The sequence below is a fragment of the Stegostoma tigrinum genome, chromosome 1 (assembly GCF_030684315.1).
Source record: "Stegostoma tigrinum isolate sSteTig4 chromosome 1, sSteTig4.hap1, whole genome shotgun sequence".
Taxonomy (NCBI): Eukaryota; Metazoa; Chordata; class Chondrichthyes; order Orectolobiformes; family Stegostomatidae; genus Stegostoma; species Stegostoma tigrinum.
Window position 1 is genome coordinate 76,080,461 of NC_081354.1, and position 19,294 is coordinate 76,099,754.

At 40.8% G+C, this 19,294-nt stretch overlaps 1 protein-coding gene across 2 annotated transcripts in view; it reads left to right on the plus strand.

The window, feature by feature from the left end:
• sdad1 (SDA1 domain containing 1) overlaps positions 1–16,092 on the plus strand; it is a 51,574-nt gene extending 35,482 nt beyond the window's left edge. Inside the window, exons 14-21 of one of the 2 annotated variants that reach the window (XM_048543383.2) lie at positions 429–526; positions 1,765–1,841; positions 3,964–4,078; positions 6,264–6,367; positions 10,229–10,416; positions 12,046–12,136; positions 15,162–15,323; positions 15,895–16,092. In XM_048543383.2, the coding sequence (XP_048399340.1) occupies positions 429–526; positions 1,765–1,841; positions 3,964–4,078; positions 6,264–6,367; positions 10,229–10,416; positions 12,046–12,136; positions 15,162–15,323; positions 15,895–15,942 (883 nt within the window). In that variant the 3' untranslated portion in view covers positions 15,943–16,092. The remainder of the gene's footprint in view (positions 1–428; positions 527–1,764; positions 1,842–3,963; positions 4,079–6,263; positions 6,368–10,228; positions 10,417–12,045; positions 12,137–15,161; positions 15,324–15,894) is intronic. The other variant, XM_048543391.2, reaches the window with a different exon arrangement.
• The last annotated feature ends 3,202 nt before the right edge of the window (positions 16,093–19,294 follow it).

Below are 19,294 nucleotides of genomic sequence, written 5' to 3' on the forward strand. Positions count from 1 at the left end.
TTTGGCTCAGTTAATCTGAGTTTGGGACAGGTTGAATTTATTCAGCGTCTCTGTTCTGATCCCTGCTGACACTGTTAATGTGGGTGAGGTCACAAATGGGCATAATTATGATATCTTGCAAAATCAAGTAGACTGCCCATGTTTGTTGTTTCAGCTTGCTGACTTAGTGGATGTCCCATTTTAACTTCCATAAGGCTCTGTTGCTACCAAAGGGGAAATAGTGATTTCTTTGTTGAGAGGAAAACAAATCGTTTATGTACAGCAACAGAAATAATGGTGACTCAATCAGTAAAACACAGAAGTGATCAGGATTCTCAAGATTGACAAATGCTCCGATGTCTTTGTCGATGTCTATGCTCCAGGAAATCGAGTCTGAAAGTTTACAGATTAGTGAACTAACATCTCAAAACAAATCTATTCATCAACAGGATTAACACCATCAAAGAAATAAGTGCGCGATGTCCACTTGCCATCACAGAAGATCTGCTCCAGGACCTTGTTCAGTACAAGACACACAAAGACAAAAGTGAGTGGGCAGATTCAAGCATTCGATTTTGCTGCACTAGTGTACTCCTAAGATGTTAGTCAGCAATGGCTTTGGAGGAGGAGCAGCAACAGCATTTCAAAATAATTTTGTGTCTACAACAATTTGTGACTTCAATGTGTTCTAGCATTATCATGTTGAATACTCGGTAAATTTTCACTGGCACAGCTGACAGATGAGAGAACATAAGACTTGAGTGTCACATCCTTTAAATTAACAATTTATCGTTCTGCCAATGCGGTCAACTAAGAGATTTCTGCTGAGTAAATACTTGGATGGGTTCATGGAAGTGTCACATATACGACTGCAGATATTCTGGGCTTGGTTTTTCTGTTGGGCACATTCTAGCCCCACTCAATATCATAAGTCATCACCCCTGACATTTTAGTCAAAGGAACTGCCTATCAGTAGCCAAAGGCCATTCTGACTGTCTAGTTAAGAATGCAAGATGAAAGCAGGGCTAATAAAAGCTGAAGGAGCTGCAGCCTGCTGATACACACAGTGGAAAGAGAGGTTACATAGAGATGGGGGTGGCTTCACTTTTTTTTTAAATAAACTGAAAAAATGATTGCAGCAGCCAGACTACTATTATGGAGGGGTTATGCTTTGATAGGGCACAGGGGACCTTCTCCATGCCTAAGCTGCCACCTTTAAAAATGGCCTAGAGGTGGGAAGATGCTGGTAAACTGGCACACACAGTCGTGCTGGAACATTCTAGGCTCACCTGCTTTCGTTCACAACTCATGAGCACTTCCAAAATCCAGCCAGTGGCTCTGATGTTTCTTGTTTTCTGGAAAGCCCCTTTTTTTGTATATTTGGTGACAGAAGTTAAGCTCACTGAGGCGAGGGATATAAATCCTGGAGAAGGAAGCATTTATTTCAGATGCTAAGTCATCAGATGCTACTGGATCTTGTACAACTTGTACTGAATTTGCAATATGACAGACTGTATCTGCCCCAGTGCAAATTCAATTTTCTTTTATTGCTTTCATTTTTCCAGTTGACTGCCAAAAGATACAAGTTGGGAGTAAACTCCCTTTTTGAATATCAGTCATTCAGGATTAGATAGCAAAGGTGCATTCTCTGAAGTTTTTTAGTTTGGAAATTTGCAGTTGTGATTAAGTGAGTGTGTTAGCGTCCGTTATTGAGTAAGTTGGGGATTTGTTGTGGTGGTGTCTTTTTCTGAAGCCTGCATTCTTAAGTTGTATTCTTTCCCCTAGACGTAATGATGTCTGCCAGATCTTTGATTCAGCTTTTCAGAACAATGAACCCTCAGATGTTGCACAAGAAAGACCGGGTAAGTTGTTTTGACGTAAAGACTTTGGCAATGGTACAGAAATGATTTAATGGAATCATTCCAGCAATGAAGGATTACAATTATATAGGAATGAATGGAGAAACTCCCTAGAATAGAGAGGACTGCGAGGAAATTTGATGGAGGTGTTTAAAATTCTGAACGGTTTGGATAATATATGAAGAGGAACTGTTTCCAATAGCTGAAGGGCCAGTGAGCAAAGATCGTAGCTTTAAGATGATTGGCAAAAGAAGGAGATGTGAAATCAGGAAAAGTTCTACTTTGAGTGTTTTTTGATTTGGAACGTGCTGCCAGATTCAACAGTTGCTTTATAAATGAAATTAGATAAATACTTGAAGTGGAAGAAAGTCAAACATGCAGCAATGTCAACCACAATTTCTATTTGTCTGGTACCTTTAATGTAATGAAAGTATCCCAAGATGCTACACAGAGACGTTGAAAACAGCTGGCCACTTAGAGACGTTACAGCTGGTGACCAAAACCCTGATCAAGAAGGTATATTTTAATAAGTGTCTTAATAGAGGAAAAGTAAAAATGTGAGGAGTTTTGGGGAGGGATTTGAGAGACTGGGACAACTGGAGACACTGCCACTAAAAATGGAACTAGTGAAATAAGGGCTGCTTAAGATGCTCAAATTAGAGGACTGCTGTTATCTGGAAGGATTGTGGATTTGTAGATTATAGTGATGGGGAGGACAAAAACAAGAGACTTGTAAGCAAGGATGGGAATTTTAAAATCAAGGCATGGTTAACTGAGGAGCGACATATGTCAGCGCACGGCATTTGGTGTGAGTTAGGATGTAGGCAGAAGAGTTCTAGATGACCTCAACTGTTCAAAACAATGTCTGGGAGGTTGTCCACTCATGCATTGCAGTAGCTGGGGTTGGAACTAACAAAGGCACGAATGAGGGTTTGAGAACTAGTTGAGTTGAGGCAGCCGTGGAGGTAACTGATAATATGGAGCTAGAAATAGTTTGTCAAAAACATGTCATGGATTGGTGGATGAAATATCATCCTGGGGTGACAAATATGACCAAAGGCTGTAAACAATCTAGTTAAGCTTCCCAGTTACCAGGGAGAGAGGTGGAGTTGGTGATGTGGCATGGAATTTATGGCACAGACCAACAACTTCAGATTTTATCAAAGTTGAATTGTAGAAAATTTCTCATCCAGTACTGAATATCAGATGATCAGTCTGGTATCTTAAAGGTGTTGGTGGGATAAAACAGAACTTGGTAAGTTGCCCTTTGAAAGAGCTGGCAAATTTCCAATAGGCCATATCGCCTGTGTGCTGATGTATGATTGCAGTGTGTGGAAACAATCTTTTGATCTTAATTTACTTTTATGGCTGTGAACTTAACTTTTTATAGCTGCAGCCTGGCTTTAAAGCCCACTGACCTTTGTGTTGCCAATTTCTTCTGCTCCTCAGGTTTATTGCCTTTGCGCAGTACAGACATTGTGCTCAACAAAGATGAGACAAGACATGGAATGGACCATGCAAAGTTTTCTGTATAAAAGACATTACCGCATCTTGCGAATGTTCACAGCACGTTAAATCATGGTAAGGGTATCATACAGAGTCTTCACAGTTAATTGCACTGACCTTTGTATTGCCAATTTCTTTAGTTCCCAAGCAGATAATTAGTGTTAGCTTCCTGGCAAATCCAGAGGCTACTCTCAGCACTGAAGTTCTGGGTCAGCAGATAGCCCTACTTAAAGCAAGCTCCTCGGTGAAAGTAAGGTAATCTAATGAGGAACTTTGGTCCTAAGCAATTAACTGCGAAGACTCTATGATACCCTTACCATGATTTAACGTGCTGTGAACATTCACAAGATGCAGTAATGTCTTTTATACAGAAAACTTTGCATGGTCCATTCCATGTCTTGCCTCATCTTTGTTGAGTACAATGTCTGTACTGCGCACAGGCAAGAAACTTGAGGAGCAGAGAGTCAGGCTGTTCTAAAATATTAAAATGGCATCTAGGCAGAGAAAAGACTGACCAAAACACCAAAATTTGCAAAAATGAAATGTTATTAAATGCTATGTGGCAGAAGGAAGACTTGCTTGGCATTGTTTTCAAACTGGAAATGTACATTTGTGATAGGGCAAACCTACAGAAGCCTCAAAGGAAGCTAAATGTCATGAATATGGTGAACTGGATTCTAAAGACTACATTCCAGGTGCAGAAGTGCTAGAAGACAAGGGTGAAGAGGATGATGGTAAGTTTTTTTTTCTATCTTGTCCCGAATTTATCTGACGATACTAATTGCCATCAGATGCTGCCACTGTCTCCAACTAGTTCTGGATGTGAAGCCATCTCGGCGTAAACATCTCAGTGCCTTTCGATTTCGTTTGGTGAATTTCATTGCACATGTACAACTAAAGAAAAGCTACCGCCATCTTTTCCAGTTTGCCTAGAAAAACACAACATGATGCAGTGGTGGAGATCAGGTTTTTAGATGGTATTATCAACAACTTTTCACTAAGTGGCCCTTTTAATGTAGAGAAATGTCCCACGGCATTTCACGTAGGAATATTTGGACAGAAATTGCATGCCAAACCCTAGAAGGAGACTTGGAGGAAGTAGGTGTTGACGACCAAAGGTTTGGTCAAAGAGGGGACATTTGAGACAAGGTGGTAAATGAGATGAAGATAGACAGTCAGAAAGTTGAAGAAGAGGTAAGTACCCCAAGAAGACATCACTGGGGGTAAAGACACCATTGCTGGAGATATTCTAGCTATATGTGATTGAATGGGTAAGTGTGACATCAAATGGGAGGAATTCCACTGAGATGGACCATAGGAGGAGGAGGAGGAGGTCAGTATCAACAGTTGGGTCAAAGGCTGTACAAAGATTGAAAAGAGATGGTACACTACCGCAAAGAATGTAATAATTGCCCAAAACGGATAGTCTGGGAGATAGACAAGGTGTGATGGGCAAATAGCTTTAAACTTGCAGGTTGAGGAGAAATGTGCCAGTATGTGGGGCATGAAATTCTATGTAGTTGAATGAGAAGATTGAGGGAAAGAATGGATAGTCATAACATTGCAAAGGAGTGGAATTCAACAGGAAGGTGCAGCTCAGTGGGGAGATGATGGCCTAGTGGTTTTATCTGTTAATCCAGAGAACCAGTTAATGTTCTGGGGACCCAGATTCCAAACCTGCCACAGCAGGAAAAAAAATCTTGAATTAAGACTGTAATGATGACCATAGACCATTGACAATTGTTAGAAAAACCCATCTGGTTCAGTAATGCCTTTTAGGGAAGGGAACTGCCATTCTTACCTGGTTTGGCTTAATTGTGACTCCAGACACTCAGCAATGTGGTTGACCCTCTGGGCAATCAGGGATGGGCAATAAATGCTGACCTAGCCAGCAACGTCCTCATCCCATGAATGAATAATAAAAAAAATTCTGCTTCCATTGCCTTTTGAGGAAGAGAGTTGACCCACTGTGGCAAGTTCAGCAAGCGGTGGGTGTGTGGAATGCGCTGCCGGCAGTGGTAGTGGAGTCACATACTTTAGAGACTTTTAAGCGACTCTTGGATAGACACATGGAGGATAGTAAAATGTAGTATATGCAGGGTAGATTAACCTTAGTAGGATAATAGGTCAGCACAACATCGTGGGCTGAAGGGCCTGTACTATGCTGTACTGTTCTATGTTCTGTGTTCTGTACCTTGGGTCCCTTCATCCAAGTCATTTACATAAATTGTAAAACCAGCGCTTATACTATGGCACATCGCTGGACGTACCCCATCCTGCTGACCACTCACATATGTCTATTCTGTGCTTCCTGTTAGCCAGCCAATCTTCTATCCATGCCAGCACACTTCTGTCTGCACTATACGCTTTTGTTTTCCATACTGACTTAATCACCTTAGCAAGATGTTCTTTATTGTGAAGAAAGATGCAAAATAGCTCGTAGAATCCCTACAGTGTAGAAACAGAGCCTTCAGCCCAACGAGTCCACACCGACCCTCCGAGCATCTCACTCAGACCCATCTCCCTTTAACCCACCTAATCTAGGAGTCCCTGAACACTATGGACAATGTAGCATGGCCAACCCACCTAGCCTGCTCATCTTTCGACTGTGGGAGGAAACAGGAGTGTCTGGAGTAAAGCCACGCAGACACGGGGAGAATGTGCAAACTCTACACAAACAGTCGCCCGAGGGTGGTAACGAACCCCAGTCCCTGGCGTTGTTAGGCAGCAGTGCTAACCACTGCGCCGACATGCCACATCTTTTGGCCCTTCTTTAATTCCTATTATAATTTCCCCAGTCCCAGTCTACTTCCTTTTCTTTTTACTGGTGGAAGCTCTTGCAATCTGCTTTTTCTTCTTTGGTAGTTTACTGTTGTATTTTATTTTGTCCTTTTTTGTTAAAACATTTTGGTGTTGCAGGTGGATGGGAGAGTGCAAGTTCAGTTGAGGAGGAGGATGATGAAGATGACGAAGGCTGGATTGATGTTCATCATTCTTCAGATGAAGAGCAGCAGAGAGAGATGGTAAGGAAGAAACTTAGCTCACAAACCTAATTTGATTTGATTTATTGTCACACGTACCTAAGTACAGTGAAAAGCTTTGTTTGTGAGCAGTACAGTCAGATCATGATAAGCAGCGACATACAGATCTTAGGATGCTTGGACAGAGTGAGGCATACTCGTTAGGCTGCACAGGAGGTGCACAAAACAAGATGAACATTAAAAAATCAACATTTATTGACGTTTAGACAGTTGATTCATCAGTCTAATAACGGCAGGACGAAGCTGTTCTTGAACTTGTTGGTGCTTGTGTTGGAGCTTCTGTATCTTCTGCCTGACAGAAGAGGTTGTAGGTGAGCATTACCGGGGTGGGAGGCATCTTTGATGTTGGCAGCCTTTCTGAGGCATTGAGAAAAGCAAGTGGAGTCCGTGGAGGGAAGGTTGGCTTCCATGATGGTCAGTGTTGTGCACACAACGTTTTGCAGTCTCTCATAGTCTTGGGCAGAGCAATTGCTGGTCCAGTCCATTATATACCTGGATGGTATGCTTCCTGTGGTGCATCTGTAAACGTTGGTGTGGGTCCTTATGGACGTGCTGTATTTCTTAAGCCACCTGTGGAAGAAGAGGTGTTGTGCCTTTTTGACTGTCGCATCGACGTGGGAAGTCCAGAACAGGTTGCCGGTTATCGTAACTCTGAGGAACTTGATGCTGTCAACCTTCTCAATCACAGCTCCGTCGATGCAGACCCGGGGTGGTGGTGGTGGTGGTGGGGGGGGTGTGGGAGTGTGTGGTTTGCGGGTGGGGTTCTCCTCTTTCCTTTCTGAAGACAATGATCAGTATTTTTGGTTTGCTGACATTGAGAGAGAGGCTGTGATCATTGAACCATGACACCAAGCCCTCCATCTCCTCTCTGTATTCAGACTCGTTGTTGTTTGATATCCGTCTGACTATGGTGGTGTCATCAGCAAACTTGTAGATGGTGTTCATTTGGAATTTGGCTACACAGTTGTAGGTGTGCGGGGAGTACAGTAGGGGGCTGATAACGCAACCCTGGAGTCTCCAGTGTTGAGGGTTATTGTGGAGGAGGTGCATTTGTCTGGTCTTCACTAATTGTGGTCTCTGGGTGAGGAAGCTGATGATCCATTTGCAGAGGGCAGAGCTGAGACCCAGGTCTCGGAGTTTTGGGATCAGTCTGGAGGGGATAATGGTGTTGAAGGCAGATCTGCGGTCGATGTGCAGGAGTCTGAAGTAGGTGTCCTTGTTGTCCAGATGTTCCAAGGATGACTGCAGGGCTGGGGAAATGGTGTCCAATGTGGACCTGTTACTTTGGTAGGTCAATTGCTGGGGGTCTAGGTAGGCTGAGAGGCTAGAGTTGATGTGGGCCATTACCAGCCTGTCAAAGCACTTCCTGATTAGAGAGGTCAGAGCCACTGGGTGGTAGTCACCAAGTCACACTGCGAGTGCTTTCTTAAGTACTGGGATGATGGTGATCTGCTTGAAGCAGGTGGCAACTTCGGTTCATAGGTCGGCGAGATTGAAGGTGTCAGTGAATACCTCTGCCAGCTCATCCGCACAGTATCTAAGTGCGCGGCCGGGGATTCTGTCCGGCCTGTCGCTTTCCTTACATTAACTCTCAGTAAGATCAATCTGACATTTGATAGAGACAACAGGTGCATTCGGGGCTGTTGGAGCAAGTGACACTGTGGTGCTAGCATTCTGCTCAAACCCAGCATAGAAAGCATTGAGTGCATCAGGGAAGAAAGTGTCTTTTTCTGCTGTCTTGCTCCGCTTCATTTTGTATCCTGTCATATTGTTTAGGCCTTGTCACAGGCGGCAGGTGTCCATGTGGTTGGTTTGGGCCTCAACTTGATCCAGTACTGCTTCTTGGCATCTCTGATGGCTTTGCAGAGGTCGCATCTGGATTTTCTGTATAGTTCTGGCTCGTCCGACTGGAATGTAGCACACCTGGTCTTCAGTAGGCAGAGAATTTCCCAGTTTATCCAAGGATTTCGGTTGGGGAACTTCTTCTTTGGCAGGTGGTCCTCCGCACATTTTGCTCATGAAGCCCGTGACGGTGGTGGCATACCTGTCTAGGATTTCTACTGAGTACTTGAATATAGTCCAGTTCACCGATTCCATGCAGTCCTGGAGACGCTCTTCTGCTGCCTCAGACCAGCATTGTATTTCTTTCTGTGACGGAACCTCCCGTTTCAGCTCCTGCTTGTAAGCTGAGTGGAGGAACATTAGCATAACACAACCCAATAGATATTTTATATTAAATCAGTTAAGCTTAAAGATGCAGCACAGGTTGGATTTTTAATTGCTTAGTGACTTTTTTTTTCCATTGATGTGTTGTTGTGGTGCTGATAGGACAGTGGTCTCCACTGCAAACTGCTCATTCTTTCCTCTGTTTTTGTGATGGAGACCCTGCATCAAAAGACTAACAATCTCAGAGCTCTGCAAGTTTATTGCACCTTTTATTTTGACCTTTTTTTTTCTTCTACTAGGCTCTTTGAGTCTGCTCTGCTTTACCGGTGTTCTCATGTTTTCGAGTCTACCTGCCTTACGCCTCCTATTTGAAGTCAGTTCCATGCTGTATTTATCTTGTTTTGTCTTTCAGTGTTTTCAATATTTTCTATTGATACAAGTCAGTTTGAATTTGAAATGCGTTTGTGGTTATATACATGTATTTAATTGTTGAACAAGGTTGATAGCATTTTATCGAAAATCCAAGGTGTTTAAGCCTTTGCTTTTTGTTACTACCTAGATATCAGAAATGAACAACATAAATTGAGAGAAGCCAACGCTAAAAGGTTTTGGAATAGATCTGTAGCTCGGGTTGTGGGTGTTGAGGTTGGTTGGCTTGCTGAACTGGTTTATTGTTTTGCAGATGTTTCGTTACCACGCTGGGTAACATCCTCTGTGCAGCCTCCAATGAAGTGCTGGTGCGTTTTCCTGCCTGGTTTTTAAACTCTGGGGTCCGTTAACCGTTGTTTGTTGAGGCAATCCATCTCAACGGAACCCAGAGTTCAAAAGCCAGGTGGGAAAACACACTGATGCTTCATCGGAGGCTGCACTGAGGATGTTACCCAGCGTGGTAACAAAACGTCTGCAAAACAACCCACCAGCTCAGCGAGCCAACCAACTTCAACAAGCCATCACAGAGCTAAGATATAGTGCTGGTAATGAGGTCAGCCAGGTGGACATCATAGAATGAGTTCCCTGATTGGTGTTGTCAATCTGGTCTAATCGGAGGGGGGAGCCCTGGCTAACATAAGAATAGGATTGTTGGACATTCTGACACTCTGAGGGAGCTGAACCAGTGTCAGGGACTTTCCGTGTGTAAATAGAGGGTGACTTGGTGATGAGATACTAGCTCCTGTAGAGTTATTTCATAAGAAAATTGATTTCCACGTGCACAAGAATTAAAAACCTGTCTTTAAACCTTCCCAGAGAATTATAATGTTCCAAGAAACAGCCTAAAACTCAGCAGAATTGTGAAATGTCAGCATAACTATGTATGTTCATTTTCACTAAATATATATAATTTTAAAAATTTGTGTATGAACTATAAGAAAGATTATATTTAGTTGCAGCTCAGGCAATCATTGAGTAAAAGGACTGAAAATACTTATACTATCTAGAAAACACAGCAAGTTGGTAGGTAGAAAGTGGGAATAAAAGGTAAATGTTGGAAATATACTTATGGCCCTTTAACATCTGAAAGACATGAACATCAAAAAGTACTGACTCTGGTCAGGGCACATTCCATTGAGATTGAATAATGGGCACATTGCTTGACAGATACAGGGTTTTGAAATAGACTTCAGGCTGGATGAAATGTTTATATTGGATTATTTTCAACTCAGTTTTGTGTTTCAAAAGGTAGAGAATTTGAGTTGTATACCTCCAGAAGCACGGAAAGCCAAAGCTGCGATCGTTAGTGCTAGCCGGGTACTAACACAGGAAGATTTCAAGAAAATCCGTCTTGCCCAAGTGGCTAAAGAAATTGATGCTGCCCCTGGCAAAAGTCAAAAAAGGAAAATTGTTGAGGATGACTGCGATGAAAGCAGGTAGGTACATTTTCCGTTACAGAACTACTGAGAAAAATCTTTGTTCTATGGCAATCAGGTGAACTAAAGGAGATTCAGGGTTAAACGTGTGATTATACTATATATACTTAAATGTCTTATTGTTAATATCTCTCTGTTTTTAAGATATTACAAAGCCATCTTTTCATGCATCAGGTTTGCATTATGTAATTTCTTGGGTTGAGTGTAATCTTTGCCACAAAAAATTCCCACATTCTCTAGGATTTGGAGGACTGCATCTTTATTTGAAAATGTTTAATTATCTGAACATATTATGCCATAAACACGTTTCAGTTCGAATGTCACCTTGTCCCGATTGGTGTATTAAGGGAATATTGCTAATCTCGCCTCTTACCTACCTCATCCCTTAACCACCTCCAGGTTTGTTGCTTTACCAATTTCTAGCACAGGAGGCACATTCATCATTATTGTAGCGAGCATGTTAAACAGCCAAGGAAACCCTGCAGCAGAAAGCAATGAATTAAACTCCGTGCTGTCAGCTGCGAGTTGTATTTAAGACAGCAGCTTCAATGTGCACCAAGGCTAAGGTGTGCATGATCTGGTGAGAATTTATGAATGAACACACAGCAGCATCAGATAGTGCAAGAGCAATGGACCAGGCTTATCATGCAGTATAACACTACCAAGCTCATTGAGACTGGAAGTTTAGTGGACATGCCTGACAAATTAAAACCTGCCTTCAATATGAAGGAAATAGCATGACATGGCCTCCATGTAACCATAGTGTGGTTGATTTGTGTAGTCTGGTCTATGCTTTTTTACAAATAGCACGCAAGCTGCTTTCAAGTTAAAAGTTGTTACATTTGCTAATTTGTCAAATATCTATGCTACATTGAGAGAATTTGCTGGCAAGATTGTAGTGAAAAATTGGTGGAAGAATGGAATTTGGAGCAATCTGCTCAAAAGAAGATCCCCAAGACCAATGCAACATGAAAACAGGATGATGACACTGAAGTAGCATATGCTGGAATTGGTCCATGTAACCATAATTGTGGTTGACTTGTACACTCTCTGATCTGTGGTGTTGTACAAACAGCACACAAGCTGGTTTCAGATTAACAAATTTAATAACTTTTAACTTGAAGCCATTGTGTTCTGTTTATAAAATACCATAGATCAGAGTGTACAAGTCAATCCTTGAAGCCTCTAAATACTTACAAAAGTGGGAATTGACATTTACGGCAAGTATGTAGCATGTTTTTTAAAAAGGGCTTCGAGTAAAGTCAATGTCACATGTTTTATTCAATTAATTAATTCTACAAGTATTCCTTTAACTACAAAACTGTCAAATACATTATCTTTGATACCTTACACAGAGCTATTTGTATTTGCTGTAAGTCACATTGGTCACATCTGTTGAAATGCTCCTGAGTTGACATTGGATGAGGCTAATCTTTGTTGTAACAAGTTAGCTATGGAGCCTTGATGGTAACTCATTCACTGCTAGGTCTGTTCTCCCAGCCTTTTGTTATAGACAGCTATTTTGATGTCCGCTGAAAACATTGAATGCCATGTGTTTGATCGCAGCCCTTCCTCTTCCAAGGAACCTATCTTCTCAATTTTCAACATTTAATTGTAAAACTCTTGCAGTTTCAGAGGGGAGCACCTTTCACTGCGAAATATAGAACGTCTACATAAAAAACCTAAATCAGACAAAGAAACTCGATTAGCAACAGCAATGGTAAGATATTGTTGAATATTCTGTGACACGATTTTGCTGTATTCTAATACTTTTGTCTTTTAGAAATAATATGATGACTTTGCTCCTTTGATAATATTTTGTAACTTACCCCCTGGATCATACATCTCCTGGAGATTGCACTTGATTTTTAGTTGAATATCTGCATCCTAACATATTCAAAGGAGGACAAAGTTGGAGTAGAATATAGTCTTTGACAATTTTAAAAAGACACGTTCAGCAAATTGGTAAATTTTTGTTTCCTTTAACTGGGTAGTTAAAGATATTAGAAAATGTGCATTTGAGGAATTAGTTTCCTTTCAGTTCTGCCAAAACTTAATATGTGACAAATCCTTGTGTATTGAAACTAATCTGGTGTACATATGCAGAAGTATCATTTTTGTCCCATTTCTGTTTTTATGTAAGCTTTTAACATATTTAACGAATAAAGTAAGAATATTATTCAACCTCTACACAGTATATGTTTTGGAGGTCAACTGAAAATGACCATTAATCTTTCTTTACTCACCCTGCTAAACTGTTCACTTCCAACCAGCACCTAAACAGGCTGACTAAAAAGTTGTATTGATGAAGGAAAAGACAGAGTTAACATTGTGGGTCCAGTGACCCTTCCTCAGAACTTTGTTTTTCTTCTTGATTTACAGCATCTGCAGTTCCTTCTGTTTTTATTTCAGTTGCACTGTATAATTTGCTACATAGATGCCATTCTCTAAATGGTTTAATAGTAAACAGAGTTAATTTTATGCACTTTTGATTTCCTGTCCGCTTTCCCACCATGTTACATTTCCTCTTCTTTCCTAACAATGGGAGCCTGTGTCTAGTCCAAGTTAAAAAAAATGGTTTATTGAATTGATATAAGATAAGAGAGAAAATGCATTTATATGATACATTTTGAACCATCAGGATGTTTTGGAGCATTTTGTAGCAGAAATCATTTTAGAGGTCATGTCCGTAATGTTACAGCACAGAAAGAAACCGCTAAATTAATCAAGTCTACACTGTTGATATTATTACACGAGCCACTCATCCTCATTCACTTTCCTTGTTGCTTCCTATGTCATTTATGTTTTAAAAAAACTATCTAATTCTGTTTTTAGAAAACATGGACTTTGCTTCAAAATTGTTTACCAAAGAATTCTACATTCTAAGCAATTCCTGTGATAAACAATGTTTCTGACTTTATGCTCATTCTTATGATTATTGTAAATTTGTGCCTTTTTGATTCTTTAGACCACCCTCCGTCTTGAATTTAGATGTTGCAGCACAGAAGGAAGCCCTTTCATCCCATTCTGTGTCTGCTGGTTCCAGTGATATGAACCACAATCTCAATTATAAATCCATCAGTTGGCAATAGTCTCTATTTTGAGACATAAGATTCTGGATTCAAGCCCATTCCGAGATTTATGTACAAAAATCTACAGCAGCAGCCCAGTGCAGTATTAAGAGAATGCTGCACTTTTGGAAGTGCTGTCTTTCGGATGAAATGTTATATTAAGGCCTCATGTCCTTTCAGGCAAACATAAGAGATTCAGCAAATTCGTTAATTTCTGTTTCATTTAACTGGGCAGAAAAGACATTGGAAGAACATAGAACACGAAGAGTTGCATTTTGGAGGAATTATAATATTTCAAAGAAAAGCAGAAAACTGATCCACTGCGCCCTGGGCAATATATTGATTGCAAACAACATCACCAAAATTTTTTTTTCTGGTTATCATCATATTGCTGTTTGTGGGAGTTTGTGCAGAAGTTGGCTGTTGCCTTATCTCTTCAGAAACACTTTATTGGCTATATATGACAGGAACTTTGAGCTGTGCTTTACAAATACTTTGGACTACTTTTGCTCTCAGACAGTGATTACAACACTAGTATTAGCAGTTAACTAAAAGAGTTCGTTAGTCTTTGATTAGATATTAGTCAATTAGTGGATTAACTACACTTATTAGTAACTGATTAAAATGTATTTCTATAGCTACTGGTTTAACAACTCTGCAAGCTATAGTAAATTCAATTTACTGTTCAAAAGAAAATAGGATAAATATTTGAAACAGAAAGGAGAGATTTGGTGGAGCACCCAGAGAAACTCCACGCAGACATGGGGAGAATATGTTAACTCCACACAGTCAGTTGCCCGAGGCTGGAATCAAATCCAGGCCAGTAGTACTGTGAGACAGCAATGCTAACCACCGAGCCATGCCACCATGCCACCCCAACAGAAATGGGTTTGTTAACATAAATGTTTCTTACTTTTGCTTAACAATATTGAGATCATGAACATAATTCCAGTGGCCTGGGGTGTTAATGAGTTCTCATGACATGCTAATTAATGCAAAAAATGTGCCGGACCATCACAGTCAGGGAAGTCAATATGCTGAATGGATTTTAAGAACTTAATACCAAATCTTTAAGCAGCTTTTTGAAAATTGAATTTTGCCTCCTGTGTGATTACGTATCCCTCCTGCCATTCTATATGCTGCAGACAGACTCAAAAATTCCCCCCATTCTCTCAGCAAAGGACACAACGATAATGATGAGTCAAATAAGAAAGTACTCGAAAACATGACAATGTGTAGAAGCAGGACTTTTTATCGCTGCACTTTTTTCAGTAGTGAGGATACATTTTAGGCTTCATCATTTGGTAACTTTAATACACATTTCATCACCAACTGCTTGGTTCTTTGTAACGTCTTTTGCTTTAATAACAAAAAATATCCATTACATTGTACCCTCGGCGCAGCTGTGAGAGTCTGTGTGAAACAATACATATAACAGTGAGACAGGTGCACAAAACTAAAGTTCTCTTGGGCACTAAATGGACGTTCAAAACTATTGGGTTTTTTCTGCCTTTTGTTGCGAGCACACAAACAATTAGAGTGTCTGAATAGACTTTGTAACTATACCAGTAATGTTTTACCCCTATGATTTGTATTGTGCGGTGGCTTTTCACCAGTGATTTAGATGTCCTGTTTCCCATCTGCTTCACCTCTCTTTCTTTCAAAATCTGCCAGGCAGGAAGATCTGAGAGAAAAGAATATGTGAAAAAGAGAAACAAGCTGAACCCATATGCTAGCACAACCAACCAGGATAAGAAAAAGAAGAAGAATTTTATGATGATGAGATACAGTCATAATGTGAGATCAAAAGGCAAACGGTCATTCAGAGAAAAGCAGGTAATTAATTATTCTGAGGTCACAATTGGAATATGCTAGAAACTCTCAGGAGGCCATCACTGGAAAATATGAGGCATGTGGATTGCTCATCAGAATGGGTATTTAACAGAGATGAATAGTAATTAAAAAGGGACACAACATGGAAAGGTAAAGTCAAAAAAGTATCACAAAATGCAAGGAAGAAGTTGTTTTCAAAGTGTTTGTATAGAGGACAGGTGATGATTAAATAGCTTAAGTGATATCAGATTAATTCTTCAATGTTAACTGTTTTATTACTTGAATATTCTAATATGAGCTGCAATAAAATTGACCCAATATGAGACAGGACAATTCCAATATTTGTTTTAAGGAATGAAGCTGAACAGAAGGAAGCAGTATCAGTTGGAGATGTCATGAAGATTATTATTCAATTAGATTTTGAGCTTCCATAAAAAATGAGAGGTAGACCAAGAGTAAAGTTTGAAATTTTAGAAAGGCTTTTCTGTAAAGCTGAAATGTACTGTGTTAATAGTAAACTGTAAACAGCTACTTATATCAGTGTCTAAGTACTTAAATTAATTTCTTTCAACAGATTGCTCTGCGGGATGCTCTCTTGAAGAGAAAAAAACACTCGAAATGAATCCAGACAATTTAGGACACTTCCAGAATTGTATTATTTAAGATCAAAATATGGATGTTACAACAAAAACAAAAGTTCTCACTTTGGACGTTAATTCTGAAGCCTTGAATATATTCTGTTCCTTAATATAATTGTTGTACAGTAACTGATCTATAAAATAAAATAACTTTCAAATAACAATGAGCATTATAACCATTTTTACTTGTCAAGCAAAGAAATGCAATATCTACCAAAATGAATCCATTCACCTTTGTGCTAACTTCAACCCAGGTTGCTCATTTTAAATTCTATATTGGTCATGACCATCCGAATGTAAAATGACTTGGTGCTAACTTTCCAGCAGGTTTCTAGTGATCACTTAAATGTTGCGGTCAATCTAAATAAGTGAGCCTTCTCACTTTGAGAGACTGTAGGGTACCGGTTGTGGAGAGAAGAGTCATATTGGTGTAGCTTTGTACCCTTCTGAGGTTATGATGGAGGCAGATGAGGCCAACTAGAGGAAACTCTCCCTTCATATCTGAGCTTGATCATCAGTTGCCTGAAAAGTGAAAGTGTTATTTTCCAAAACTAACACTACATCTCGACGAAGACAAAATTCACCATAGATTGGGATTTGTATGGAGTACACAAGGCAATCAGCCCAGGATACAGATTTTGGAAGTAAGCCATGCCCCATTTTCATAGCAGTCAGTTGCCGTATTCTGAAATTTAAAGGTCTTGATGACAACTTTGACAGTTGCTGTCAAGTTATAGGGACGTAAGTTATGGGTGCCCAGTAAGTAGGATGCCAGCTGGGAAAGATGTTAGCCGGAGAGAAGGTAGGGTGCCAAGATGCCCGATTGGTAGTGAGTAGATGTCCATGGTAGAATTCCAGATAAGTAGGTGGTTGGGTGCAAAGTAAATGGGTTGCCAGGTGAGAAGATGATGACTCGCCAGCTGTGAAGGGATATGGTGCCAGATGCATAGGGTGAAAAGTGGTGTCGTAAGTATTGTACTATTTAGGGTATGTCGGGTTGGATGACAAAAGTTAGGTCCGGTGAAGCATGGGCAGGATGGATGCTGGATTTGAGGAGTTCACGTCTGGCAGTGGGATAGGGTTGGTAGTCTGGTCTGACCTGGTGGAAGACTGCTTGGGGAGGGACAGTTCAGTCTCTGGAGGAGATATGTTTGGGGGTATGTGGGGTAAGTGTGGGGCCTTTTGTATTGTTGCTCAGGAGTTAGACTATGTGTTTAATAGTCTTAACTTTTGCTGAGTAAATATTTTACTTACCTTAATTGGAGTCTGCTGAAGTCTCCACTTTAAATGGAGATTTTGTTTTAGACTGCTTCTGGTAGCGTTTGATGGGCATTAAAGAGTGGATGAGCCGGTGGTCTGTCCTGCCGTCGCCTGCACTGATCATTGCTTTGGTATGAGGAAAAACTTCTGGTCTCAGGATCGAGCAATGATATAGTGAGTCATGAGGCAGAGTTTTGATTGTGGATACCTCCAAGAACTCATGACCTTGTCTTTTCGGTGGAACAATGTGTTGGTGATGATGAGTTGGTGTTCCCCACATTTGGTGAGAACCCCATAGGTGTCGTCATTCCCAATTCCTTCCTTTCCGATGGTTCCTTTCCAGAGAGTTGGGCACCGTTTCCAACCTTGGCTGTGAAGTTTCCAAGAAGCATCATCCTTCGGCATGTTGGTGAGTACGGTGTCCAGAAGCCCTCTATCACGACAGCCATGTCAGCTGAGGCAAACATCCATGTCTTACTCCCTAGGCCCTAGCAGTTAATACTTCATTCTGTGAACAAATAGAACATCCTTGTAGGGGTTGGTTTAGTTCATTTGGCTGGACGGCTGGTTTACAATGCTCAGTGAAACCAACAGTTTAGGTTCAATTCTTGCAATGACTGAGGTTACCATGAAGTATTCTCCCTCCCAACCCTTCCCTTCACCTGAGGCATAGTGACCCTCAGGTTAAAGCACCACCAGTCATCTCTCTGTAATGAAAGAGCACCCCTACAATCTAGTAAGGTTAAGGTGACTTTACCTTTGCCCTGCAGAAGTAATGTCAGACTGTCTTATCAATAATGCCAACTATCATTTAAAAAATAAGTGCCTAAACATTCTCAAAATACTAAAACAATTATATGGGAAAAGTCTTTTTTTAATTTAGGTATGCTGCAATTATAGTTACCTGATCATGTCAGTTAGCAAACATTAATATTGTTGAATTGCTCGCTGAGCTGGTTTGTTCTCGTTCAGACATCTTGTTACCATACTAGGTGACATTGTCAGTGAAGCCTCCGATGAAACAATGTTATTCTACTTCGCTTGGAATTTATATTGTCCGGTCCGTTACGGTCTTAGGAGTCTTTTTGTCAATTCCAATATGTTCATGATGTAGGGCGGTGTGGCCGGTGTGTTAGGGTGTGCTGTGTCCTCGTGTTGTTGTCTGTTTAGTAGGCATCTGTGGAAGAAGTTGCAGGGATATCCATATATAGCGAGAATTTTATGTAGGTGCTCTCCCTCTTTCCTGCAAGGTCCTGGAATCTTGCAGTGTGTCCTGGTATATACAGAAAAGCAACCCATACTGATCAAATCCTGAACTTCCGCAGCAACCACTCCAACGCCCACAAACAGAACTGCGTTAGGATACTATTTAAAAGGATCAGGACACACTGCAACACTCCGGAACTATGCAGGAAAAAGGAAGAGCACCAACAGAAAATCCTCGCTATAAACTGATATCCACACAACTTCATGTGCAGATGCCTACTAAACAGACAACAACAGGAGGATACAACACAGCCCAACGCATTGGCCACCATGCCCTACATTAAGAATATATTGGAATTGACAACAAGACTCCTAAAACCACTAGGGATTGTGGTAGCCCACAAGCCCACAGCCACTCTGCGACCAACACTCACAAGGATTAAAATCCCCATAGCCGTGACATGCAGAACCAACGTGATTTACAAAATACCATGCCACAAGCATTACATCAGACAGACAGGAATAAACTAGCCATCAGAATACTTGAACATCAACTAGCAACAAAGTGGCATGATGAACTCTCCTTAATATTGGTACATTCAGACAATAAGGCCATCAGTCTAACGGGGACAAGGTAACCATAGTAGCCGAAGCCAAACATAGACACGATAGAGGCATGGTTCTCCACTCATAATGCAATCAACGAACATATAGAATTAGACCTCATATACAAACCCACACAGATCAAAACCAGAAATGACACTACTCAACATAACGGACCGGACAGTATAAATTCGAAGCGGAGTAGAATAACATCGCTTCATCGGCGGCTCCACTGATGATCTCACCTAGCATGGTAAAATGTCTGAA